Source organism: Orycteropus afer, unplaced genomic scaffold, assembly GCF_000298275.1.
Source record: "Orycteropus afer afer isolate SDZICR_OR568_19922 unplaced genomic scaffold, OryAfe1.0 scaffold00466, whole genome shotgun sequence".
Classification (NCBI taxonomy): domain Eukaryota; kingdom Metazoa; phylum Chordata; class Mammalia; order Tubulidentata; family Orycteropodidae; genus Orycteropus; species Orycteropus afer.
Window position 1 is genome coordinate 507,487 of NW_006922053.1, and position 11,293 is coordinate 518,779.

General features: G+C 62.2%; 2 protein-coding genes across 2 annotated transcripts in view; one reads left to right on the forward strand and one right to left on the reverse strand.

The window, feature by feature from the left end:
- Positions 1 to 103, forward strand: part of HCN2 (hyperpolarization activated cyclic nucleotide gated potassium and sodium channel 2) — a 21,809-nt gene extending 21,706 nt beyond the window's left edge. Inside the window, exon 10 of the mRNA XM_007954583.1 lies at positions 10 to 103. Within this exon, the coding sequence (XP_007952774.1) occupies positions 10 to 103 (94 nt within the window). The remainder of the gene's footprint in view (positions 1 to 9) is intronic.
- A 792-nt stretch (positions 104 to 895) lies between these two features.
- Positions 896 to 11,293, reverse strand: part of POLRMT (RNA polymerase mitochondrial) — a 16,639-nt gene continuing 6,241 nt past the window's right edge. Inside the window, exons 4-21 of the mRNA XM_007954584.1 lie at positions 8,672 to 8,802; positions 8,186 to 8,372; positions 6,855 to 7,004; positions 6,294 to 6,458; positions 5,833 to 6,003; positions 5,315 to 5,545; positions 4,332 to 5,123; positions 3,569 to 3,691; positions 3,309 to 3,431; positions 2,962 to 3,141; positions 2,683 to 2,769; positions 2,437 to 2,550; positions 2,304 to 2,356; positions 2,104 to 2,202; positions 1,427 to 1,499; positions 1,191 to 1,282; positions 1,036 to 1,106; positions 896 to 945 (exon numbers count right to left, since the gene is read on the reverse strand). Of these exons, the coding sequence (XP_007952775.1) occupies positions 896 to 945; positions 1,036 to 1,106; positions 1,191 to 1,282; positions 1,427 to 1,499; positions 2,104 to 2,202; positions 2,304 to 2,356; positions 2,437 to 2,550; positions 2,683 to 2,769; positions 2,962 to 3,141; positions 3,309 to 3,431; positions 3,569 to 3,691; positions 4,332 to 5,123; positions 5,315 to 5,545; positions 5,833 to 6,003; positions 6,294 to 6,458; positions 6,855 to 7,004; positions 8,186 to 8,372; positions 8,672 to 8,802 (2,892 nt within the window). The remainder of the gene's footprint in view (positions 946 to 1,035; positions 1,107 to 1,190; positions 1,283 to 1,426; positions 1,500 to 2,103; positions 2,203 to 2,303; positions 2,357 to 2,436; positions 2,551 to 2,682; positions 2,770 to 2,961; positions 3,142 to 3,308; positions 3,432 to 3,568; positions 3,692 to 4,331; positions 5,124 to 5,314; positions 5,546 to 5,832; positions 6,004 to 6,293; positions 6,459 to 6,854; positions 7,005 to 8,185; positions 8,373 to 8,671; positions 8,803 to 11,293) is intronic.

Consider the following 11,293-nt stretch of genomic DNA (forward strand, 5'->3'; position numbering starts at 1 on the left):
CGTGCCCAGCCCGGACCGCAGGGACTCGACCTCGCCTGGCGCCACTGCTGGCACCCTTGACCCGCTGGACTCCGCGCGCTCGCGCCTTTCGTCCAACTTGTGACCCCTGTCGCGCCGCGCAGCTCCGCGGGGGCCAGGCGGGTCGGGGCCGTGGGCCCGTCCATCAGACCAAAGCCATGCCATTCCGCGCTGTCCCGGCCCGCCCGCCCCACAAGCCATAGACGTAGGTAGCCTAGTTGGCCGGGCGGGCAGGGCCGGACAGTCCCCGCCGTCCCCGGCCGGCCCCTCATTCCCCTGCGCCCACCCCCATCGCCCCTGCTCCGGCGGCCGCGCGTGCGTGGGAGGGGGCTCCCTTCACCTCGGTGCCTCAGTTCCCCAACTGTAGACGGGGACGGGGCCCGTGGCCGAGAGGAGATGGCCGTGGTGTCCCGCCCGTCCCTGCCCTCAGAGGTGGCCCGTCGTCCGAGGAGGGTTTTTTTTAAGTGCAATATTTGCCCGCCAGCTTCCCGCTGCCCCACCACCCTCACGCAATAACCGCCCGGCCGTGTCGGTGTGCCCCGCGGTGACTCCCACAGTGGGCCACCCAGCACCTCACAGGCACCGGGGCGGGGCCATCCGGCTGCACTCGGGTGTGGGGGCGAGGCCGGGGTCTCCCGCCGCCGCCGCCCCGTTGAATGTACTGACCGGAGCCGAGGCACAGCGCCCCACCGCGGCCCCCACGCCCGATTAACCCCGCACCCCCATTCCGCGCAATAAACAACTGCATCGGCACCGCCTGGTGTGACTACGCGCCACTGAGGGCCCCTCCCCGAAAGCGACGCCGTGTGGGGGGCCACCGAAGTTTATTTACACTATGGTACAGAGGAGGCAGGGAGAGGGACCTGGCGGGCCGGCGTCAGCTGAAGAAGTAGGTGGAGCGCTTCACCTGCTCCAGGTCGAAGGTCCCTGCGAAGAGGCGGGGGAGAGCTGCGTGGGGCGGGGCCTCAGGGCGCCGTGCGCCCGCCCCCACCAGGGCCCGTCCTCCCCGCAGCCCACCTGTCTCGGGAACCGCCAGCAGCGTCTGGAACAGCTTGCGCATCTGCAGGTTCTTGGAGAGGTTCTGAGACCTAACAGCACAGAGCGGGGGTGAGCACAGGGCGGCAAAGCAGGGGTCCCGGGCCGCACGGGCAGTACTCGGGCAGGTACCTCACCTGGGGGCGGAGCAGAAGCGCTTCACCAGGAAGCGGGACAGGTCTCGCAGGATGGGCTGGCTGTGGAGCTTCACGAACTGCTCTCGGCACACCTTGGGAGGCAAGGGCAGTGCGTCGGCGCGCTGTGCAGGGCCACCCTCCGGCCACTCCCAGTGCTGCCGCCGTGCTGGCTTTGGGACAGGGGTGTTATCTGAGTGGCATGCGGGTCTGACCCTGGGGTGTGGGGGGAAGGGCACCTGGTTCATGACTGGGACATCGGCTGCGTGGGTCCAGTAGCAATCGTGGACAGAGACAAAGGTCAGTCCCTTCCTGCAGTGAGGACACCAGGTGAGGAGGGGCCAACTTGGAGTTCATGCCCATGCCCCCACCACACGCCTGCTGTGAACCACCTCCTCCCCCCGCAACCCACAGCGCCTTTCCGCCCTGAAGCTCCCCCCTCCGCCCTGCTGACAGCCCCGCCCACTGAGCCAAACATGGAGGGACTCTGACCTGCCATGGAGGGTCCATGTTCCAACGTGGTGGGGAAAGTGGCTAATCCACCCCCACCCCAGGGCCCGCCCGGTCCCCAGCTCCCTCCTTGGAGGTGGCTAACAGTGCCCCATAGCACCAGCCTCCTCGAATTCGGTCCTCAGCCAGAGGGTGGGGCCCATCCGCCATCAACACGCCCTTAACAGGATTCAAACTGTCCACAACACTCGTCCCACCTCTGGGGGAGGGGCTCAGGAATTTGAGTCCAAGCACCCAGAATGCTCCTTCTCATTTCGCACCTTGCCCATCTGCCCCATGGAGGCAGAGGGCCCAAAGTCAGGGCAAAAGCACCATCCCTCTCCCCAGGTCAGCCCTCAGGCCCTTCCAGGAGCCCTTCGTGCCTCCCATCCCTCTCCGGCCGCAGCAGCTGAGGGGCCCCGCCCACCTGTAGCAGTGAAGGGCAGTAAGCATCATATGGGTGGAGTCCAGCGAGTGGATGAAGTTAGGCGGGAAGCCGTTCTTCTGCTTCAGCGTGTTGGGCCGCCTGCAGGGGCGGGGTTAGGCAGAAGGCGGGCACACCCCAGGCCCCGCCCCACCCCGGCTCGTGGGGCCCTGGGAGCCCCGCCCTCCACCCCGCCCACTCACTGGCTGCTGTCGGAGCTGTGGTTGAAGGTCATGCTCTGCATCCCACCACTGATCTAGGGATGAGGGTGGGACATGTGAGTCCCGGCCTGGGCCTGGCCAGGCAGGGGGTCAGAAGGGGCCACTCCCCACATACCATTAACTTGGAGCTCCGGTGGTAAGGCTGGATAACAGGGACGCCCAGAGGTGTGACCCACTCCACAGCCGAACCCATGTGGGAGATGAGGCGGGCACTCTCTGTCAGCCAGTGCTGTGGGGACACGGCGTGAGGACGTCTGGGAGCAGCTCAGGGGAGCGAACACTCCTCTCAGCTGGTGGATGGAGCGTGCGGGCACAGGTGCAGGGACAGGTGGGTGGAGCGAGGATCCCGGGGCATGCCCACCTGGATGGCCCGCGTGGCTGAGAACATCTCCTGAAGGCTGCTGAAGACTTGCTGCACCAGGTAGTGGGAGGCCTCCCACACGAACTCCTGGGAGGAGCGGGCACTGGTGGGCGCGGCCCCCACACCCGTCCTCCCACAGCACCAGGGCACCCAGGCGCCCCACACCACTCAAACGGGGAGACCAGAGCTGTGCCCCTCTGGTGACAGAGGCCACGGGCTCTGAGATCGGAGGGCGCGGGATGGCTGTAGTCTCCCCTGTGGCCCGCAGCAAGCGCCCACCTGGGGGAAGCCCTGGAGCTCACGGAGGCGCTTCTCGATCTGCAGGCGCCCGCCATAGCGGGTGACCCCGTACACCACAGTCATCACCGTCTGCTTCACCACCTTGCGGCTCACGAACCCCTCCAGCACCTGGGCCACTCGCACACCCCGCTCGGCGTCCCGCCTGCGGAAGGCTTCCACCTGTGCGTGGGGGGCAGCTGGCAAGGGCATCCATCCCATTGCTCCCTTCCCAAGGCCTCCTGGCTGGGCCCTCGTGTTTTCATGATGCCCCACCCTTCTCCTGGCAGGCCCTCCCTGCCCCCACCCCCTCTGGAGGGTCTTGCAGGGCCCAGGCTGCTGGCACTCACCTGTGCAGCCACCCCACTGTACACGTCCTGAGGCAGGTCTGACGGGGTCAGGTTGACAGAAGCTGCACCCGTGCTGTCCCGGCCCAGGGCGGCATAGTGTTGTAGGCCATTACAGGAGCCGTCCTGCAGCGGGGGGGCACGGGACCACACACGACCAGGCAGATTCTGAGCCCCGATGCTCAGCCCTCCTGGTGTGGACATGTCCCCAGCCTGATTGGGAGACCTCTTACCCTCAAACCAAGATGCCCTTAGTGACTCACCTGGTGCACGGGGAAGTGGGACACGAAGGCGGCAGGGTCGGGGGAGCGTACAGCCTGTGCGATCTCCATGCAGCAAGCCAGGGTCTGCCAGGGCTCATCCGACTCCATCCACCACTTTCGGCCCTGAAGGCAGTAGCAGCAGCGTCAGGCCTTGGCCTGCCCCAAGGTCCCCAAGCATGGGGAGGAGAGGGAAGAAAAGGAGGGAGGCTGAACTCCCCTCCAGCACTGCAAAGCAAGATGGACATTGTGGGGGGGGAAGCAAGAACAGCTATGTGTGTGACGAGGGACAGAAGGGGCTGTCAGGAAGCGGCGCTGCTCTGCACTGGCAACGGGTAGAAAACCAAAGTCACTGCCATCGAGTCGAATCCGACTCACAGCAACCCCTCCTTGGGTTTCTGAGGTGCTATCTCTATGGAAATAGACTGCCCAACCTTCCTTCGGAGAAGCGGTGGTGACTTGGAACCGCCAACCTTCGGTTAGCAGTCAAATGCCTCAGGCACTATGCCACCAGAACCCCCAGCCAATGGGCAGGGTCAAGGGAAACGAAGCCATAGGGAGGGGCTTAGAGTCTGAGTGGCTGGAGGGGCTCAAAGGAGAACGTGGGGAAGGTAACCAAAACCACAATTGAGGACAGGCCAGAAGACACAGAAAACTCACATGGAAAGAGAAAGAGACTGACACAGAGGTGGTGACAAAGAACCAGAAAGAGACGAGGCAGGGAGGAGTCCCGGCCCCCCCCACCCGCCCTGCCCACCGTACCCACCGTCAGGGGCCGGTCAGCCGAGTCCAGGACCTCATCCAGCACCTGGTCTGCGAAGGCCAGGCGAGCCTGTAGCGATTCGCGCTTCTTGAGCCCTGTGAGGTTGACCAGGTGCAGCTTGAGCCAGTCGAGGCCACGCGGGCCAAGGGGGCGGCCGTGGGCAAACTCCAGCAGGGCTCGGGCCAGGTCGCTGCCCAAGTGGCTGAGGTGTGGTGGGCAGGGGTAGGTGCGGCCTCGAAAATCCATGTTGTGGGGGAGCCAAAAGGCGCTGTGGTGGCGCAGGTGCTGGGCCAGCGAGAGGCGGTAGAGTGCGTCTGCGCGCAGGCTGCGCAGCTCTCGGGCAGCCTTCAGGCAGCGCGCCGCCTCCCGCCGCAGCTCAGCCAGGCGTGCAGGCGGGGTGCCTGGCGGTGGGCGGTGGGCGGGTGGGCGTGGTGCCTCGGAGGCCGGGGGAGGCACGCCCAGGCGGGAGCAGCCCCGGGCATGGAAGAGCGCTAACACCTGGTCTAGTATGCGCCCGTTGACGCGCCAGGCGCAGTTGCCCAGCTGTGTAAGGGCATCAAGGGCACCATGCAGCGCAACAGGCGGGCAGCGCTCGAGCCCACGTTGGTGCTGTGTGGTGCCCTCCACAGCCCTCATCAGCTTGGCAGGGCTCAGCAGGAAGGCACCCGAGTGTGGTGAGGTCCAGGGCAGCGGCGGGCACAGCATGGGCACCTCGGTTGCCTCGAAGGTCAGTGTGGGCTCAGCTGCCGTGGTTAGCAGCTTCGAGAAGGCTGGGTGTGGCTTGACGATGCCGATCTAGGGGAGCATCGGGGGTAGGCGTCAGGGTCAGGGTGCAGGAGTTTGGAGCAATGATATCAGTGGCATGGGGAGGGAGCACCCTGCTAGGTCTACTGTGACTTCTTACCACTCCGTCACCCGCCCTCCCGGGCCGAGGGAGGGGCTTCCCGTCCCTTCCACCCCGCCCTGCCCCGCTCCCTCCACCCCACCTGCCGAAAGCTGCGGAAGGAGTACACGTGGTACAGCACCGGGATGAGCTGCTCGGCACCGGCGGGGACACCCGGGTTGCGCGGCATGTGCACGGCCCGCACCAGCACCTCCGCCAGCTGCTTGCCCACCTGCACGAGTACCGGCAGCGGCCAAGGCTGTTCCGGTGGCGGCTCGCCGCAAGGACCCCCCAGTGCCTCCCAGTGCTGTCGCGGCAGGCAGGGCGGGTCCACCTGCGGGTGGGAGAGCAGGTCAGAGCGGCCGGAGACCTGGGCTGGCAATGCTACAGCCTCGTCCCCAACCCCACCGTCCACCAGCCCCCTTTCATAAGCGAGCGCCACCTGAGTGACGGCGATGGGACGTGTTCCCGCAGAGGGCAATGCAACCCCAGGGCCCTCCCCAGCTCGTGCCCCCAGGGCTGCCAAGGGAGTAGGGAGGCGACCTCGCGGGAAGCCAGCGAGGCGCAGCGCTGGCCGCCCAGGTCTCCAGCTCCTGGCCCCCCACCCGGGCGGCCCCCCACCTGCGTGTCACAGGCCAGCAGGCGCAGGTACTCCAAGTAGCGCTGCTGCAGCGCCTGAACCTGGCGCTCCCGCTGCTTCCGCTGCACAACGTGCCGGTTGAAGGTGCGCATGCCCAGCTCGTGGGCCAGCTGGATGAGCGACTGGCCCTGAGGGGGCAGCACCTGCAGAAGCTGGGGGGCGGGGCGAGGTCACCTCGAAGGCCCTCCCCGCGGAGCCCACCCCCAGGCGAGGCACGCCCCGGCAGCACCACAAGGCTGCGGGCCTGAGGTGGGCCGACAGGCGGCAGGGGACAGCATGTTGGGTGCTGCCGAGGCTGGCTCCGGGTGGCAACCTGGGCAAGAATCTTTTTTTTTTTGTAAATGAGAACTCTCCCCGCTTTTGTACTCAGTTGCTGAGGCCTCAGGCAGGGACATGGGAGGGCACTGGCTCGGCCCCACCCCCCAGGGCACGGCCCGCCTACCTGCAGCAGCATCTGCGCAGTCTCCCGCTCGCCCAGCAGGCACAGGTGGGGGTAGAGTGTGGGGCGCCCTTCGCGGGCTACACGCGCCAGGCTGGCCTTGACCTCCCTTAACTCCTGGCATAGCGCCTTCTCCCACTGGGCCCGCAGGCTCCTCAGAGTCTCCCGCTGCGGGATGGAGCACGCCTGGGTCACCACCAAGCCCACAAGTCCCCAGGGATACCCTGCAACTCAGACCCGGAGTCTGGGCACACACCCGCCACCCCACCAGCCCCAGTGGGCGTCCAACCGTCTTGTGGTTTCCCTGTGGATGAACGTAGCACCATCCCCAAGGGGGCAACCTCTGTGGGCACCCTTGGCAACGTTCTGGAAGATTTCCCAGGCAGCTCCCAGGTGATCCCCTCACCCCACCTGATGTCATCGAGCGGGTCCAGGCCTTGGTATGAGACGGGGAGAGATGCAGGCCCTCCACCCCACCCCACCCCATGAGCCACACTGGAGGCCCACCCTGTGGACCACCTGTCCAGCCCAGAGAAGGGCCCAGCCAGCCAGTGGACTCCTCACCGCATGCAGGACCTCGGCAGTCAGCGGTGGGGCCTTCTCCACAGACTCCACCTGGACGGTGGTGGCCAGTTCCACATCCAGCTGCTGCTGGAAGAGGCGCGCCAGCGTCTGCAGCGGCAGGTGCAGCTTGGGATAGGCCACAGGGCTGTCCTGGGGGGCGGGGGCAGCTGCGTGAGCATCGGGCCCCACCCCCTGGTCGCGTCAGCAACTGACCAGGCAAGGTCTCAGGAGAGCAGTCCCCATGCCACCGGATGCCCCTTCCCTGACAGAATCACAGCCCTTTCTGCCAGTCCTCTGGGCATCGTCAAAACTGCAGTTACAAGCAAAGGCAGGTCTGGGGCCGAGTGCAAAGCCTGGCCCTGCTCGCCTTAGTGCCTTGGGCAGGGGCACCAGGCGTGGCAGGGCACACACTGGGGGCCATGAACACAGGGCGCCATCCACGGTGTCCCCAGATGTTTGCTTCCTTTTAAAACTTGGAAGCAGGTGAGCATGTGACCATCCAAAAATAAACAAGCTGAAAATAGAAGCTAAAACACCACCCTAACAGTGCACAAAGGAACCGGCGCAGGCTGTGTCCAGGGCAGCCTTGTTCACAGGAGCCAGGAAGCAGACAAGTGATGTGGCCATCAGTGATGATGCACAGATGCAATGGGGTCGCCCACACAACAGGGTTACCCCACCACAGAAAGGCGTGAGGCTGATACACACCATGACCAGGGGAAGCCTGCTGCCTGGTGAGAGAAGCCGCCACAGGACAGACAGACTCCCACCGGGAGGAGGCGTCCCGAACAGAGGCCTGCAGACAGGCAGCAGGCTGCTGTCTGTCAGGGGCTAGTGGGCCTAATGGCGAGTGACTGCTAAAGACGCGGGGTTCCCCTTGGGGTCACGGAATATTCTGGAACTAGACAGAGGGGACGATTGTACAGCCCTGCCAATACACTGAAAACCACCGAGCTGTTGACTTTAAATGAGTGACGGGTGTACTGCATGAGTTACAGGTCAGTCAAGTCCAAGCCCCCGGCACCCGTGCCACCCACCCCTGCCCTGGGACGTGGCCCCCCTGCCCTTGAAGAAAGTGCTGGGACTCTCATTCATCTCCCTTTTCCAGCCTTCTGGCACCTCCCACTGGACCAGCAGCCAGGGCACTTTTGCACGGCTGCTGGGGGCAGGCACGTCCCCAAACCACGGGACAGGAAGGAGAATCCAGGAGTTATTTAACAGCCGAGCGAGTGGAGGGCAGGGCCCAGACTCCAAGCAGGCGGAGACCCCGGGCCAGGACAGCACTCACAGGACGAGCTCAGAACAGGGGCCAGGGTCTGTGCACAGCTCACCTGGGCGTAGACGTCCTTGAGCAACGGTGATGTGTTCACCCGGGGTGCGGGCCGCGGCGGTGGGCTGAAGGCAGGCTTCACTTTTCGCACGGCCGTCAGGACTGCAGCCCATTCCTCCTCAGACATGGGGACAGCTAAAAAGAGCTTCTGCAGCGGCAGCCGGTCACGGGCCATCTGCTCCAGGCACCTGGGGGGCAGCACAGGTGAGCGGCAGACCCACCCCTCCTGGCCGCTATCTGAGCCCACCCATCGTAGCCTGTGACACCCTCCCAGGGCCGCCCCTCCTCCCAGAACCGTCCACCCTCTGAGCTCACTCATCAGCCCCATTTCACAGGAAGTTGGGGCTCCGCATCAGAGGACTCCAGGCTGGGGGCTGCACACAGCAATGGCAGCCCAGCCTCAGCCCAGGACGCCCGGCCCCCATGTCAGCCACAGAGGTCCTCCCTCCGGGGCGGGAGACAAGCGACTGCCCTGCCATGCACAGACCTTCTGATGGTGCTGGTATCCTGGTCCCCCCGTCCCATGCACTGGAGGGCAGCCGCGTAGGACAGGAGGTCGGGGGCGAGGCCGGCGTCCTTCACCATGAAGAACACATACACCAACTCCTTGAAGGAGCCCTGGGGAGACAGGGGCAGGGCCTCCCTGCTGCACTGCTGCCATGAAGGGTCACCAGTCAGGTTGGGGCCACAGCTGCACGGAGGATCTCCAGGAAAGCTCTATCTGGGGTGGGGCGCCACCTTGTCAATCGTTTTTTTTTCATTTTGCAGATACAAGTATCCACACTTCATGGCTGCTCAAAGTTGACCACTTTCCGTGTCAGCTGACCTCGTGGCTGGGCAAGTTTGTTTTAATCGTTTTAAAGAACCCAGTTTTGGTTTCTCTGATCTGCTTTCCCTTTTCAAGTCTCGTCTTGTCCTGTTCCCACGCCTACCTTCATGCTTTCTCTGCACTGCTCAGCTGGAGTTTGATATTCTTTTTCTAGTTTCCTAAGGTTGGAAGGAAGGAGCTCTGGTGGCCTAGCGCCTAAGGCATTTGACTGCTAACCAGAAGGCTGTGGTTCAAACCATCAGCCAGTTCTTGGAAGGAAGACTGGGAAATCTACTTCCGTAAAGATTTACCGCCTCAGAAACCCAGTGGGGCGGTTATGAGTCGGAACCCACTCGATGGCAGCGGGCTGGGTTGGGTTTTTGGTTAAGGCAGTGAGGATGGCGGGGCTGCAAATGACCTGGCGTGGCTCTTCTGGCCGCAGTCTTTCGACTCTCAGCAGACGACTGGGTAGAACCATGTGAACGTGAGGTGCCTGGGGGCCACCAAGGGGATGGGAGAGCTTGTGAGTAATGTAAGCAGGCCTGGGGCCCCCTTCTGGGGATGGGGCCATGGAAGCAAGGTGCACAGAACCCCAATGTGGGGACAGGTCAGCTGTGTCATTCTGCTCCCTTAAGATGAGGCCTCCCAGAGGCAGAACGGGTCTCGCCACCACGAAGACAGAGCAGCCAGGAGAGAAGCACCTCCTTGGCCCCGAGGTCCTACCCTGCGGCGGCAGAGACACGGGGCAGAGAGGCAGCACAGTGGCAACCAGCAGGAGACAGCAGCAGGCCACCTGGCCCGCGGGGCGAGAAAGCCGAGTGCCTCCGGCAGGCACACGCCGTGAATGACACAGTGTGGCTCTCCTGCCCATGGGCTTCATAACTCCCACCAGATTCCTGGGGGGGACCATGCAAATAAGGTGTGCGGCATTCTGATATTGGATTGGTTAGTTCTGTCACTCTGCCAGGCTTAAAATGAGCCCTCCTAGAGGCAGAGGGGCAGTCTCTGGCATCAGGAGAGAAGACTGGAGGTGAAGTAGAGTGTGTCCTTGGACCCGAGATCCCTGCACTAGACCTCCTTGGCAGAGACGCCTCGACAGAGAGAGACGCTCCAGCAGAGAGACAGTCGCAGTGGTTCCAAGAGGCATGAGACAGCAGCGGGTTTGCCAGCCACAGAGTGAGAAAGCTGAGTGTACTATCAGCAGAGCCAAAAGAGCTTTGCGAGCCTTGCCCAAGCAGAGCACAGGTCAAGGGCCAAAGAAAGGCATGCCTGAGGGGAGACTGTCCTGATCAAAGAACTGGATCCTGAGTGTTCCTCAACCTGCTACTTCCTTAATAAACCCCACGGTCCTGAGCATTGTCTGCGAGTTCTATGTGACCACTGCAGTGAATTACTGAACCCACAGAAAAGGAGACATGCCGCCGGAGGGATGGCTGCTATCCGAATTGACAAAAAGCTTGGGGGTGGTGCAATGTCTGACGTTCCCAGCCCCACAGGAATCAGGCCTGTGCTGCTAATAGTGATTCTGTCTACATCTCATGAAGCTAGAGGCGGTCAAAGGGTGCTTCCTCCAAGCCCTTTGGCAGTTAGTGATTTGAGATATTCTTTCTCAGCTGGGCACTGTTACAACTATACATTTTCCTTGGAGCACTGCTTTAGCTGCACCCATATATTTTCATATGTGTGTATTTCTGTTCATCCATCTTGGACTACACTCTAATGTCCTCTGTGGTTCTTTCTTTGATCCACTGGTCGTTTAGGGAGAGTGTTGATTACAGACCCCTTTTCAAAGAGAAAAACAAAATTCCCTAACATCCTCCCATCCCATGGTTCACTAGTCCTAGACATTTTAAAGGGTATTTTCATACTAAATGTGTATGAACTGCTGTAGGGAAAATGAATTTGCTCTGTTAACTTTCATCCAAATCACAGTAATTTTTTTAAAGTGTTTTCATATTAAGGAAAGAGACCTTGGATAAGCAAAGCACTATTGAAGAAGAACAAAGTAGGAGGTCTCACACTGCTGGATCTCCAAACCTACTACTACACAGTCACAGTAGTCAAAACTGCCTGGTATCAGTACAATGACAGACACATAGACCAATGGAATAGAACTGAGAACCCAGAAATAGATCCATCAACCTATGATCTTTGACAAAGGGCCTAAATAATCTATTAAATGGGGAAGAGAATATTTATTTAACAAATAGTGCTGGCAAAACTGGATATCCATTTGCAGAAAAATGAAACAAGATCTGTACCTCACACCATACACAAAAACTAACTCCAGATGGATCAAAG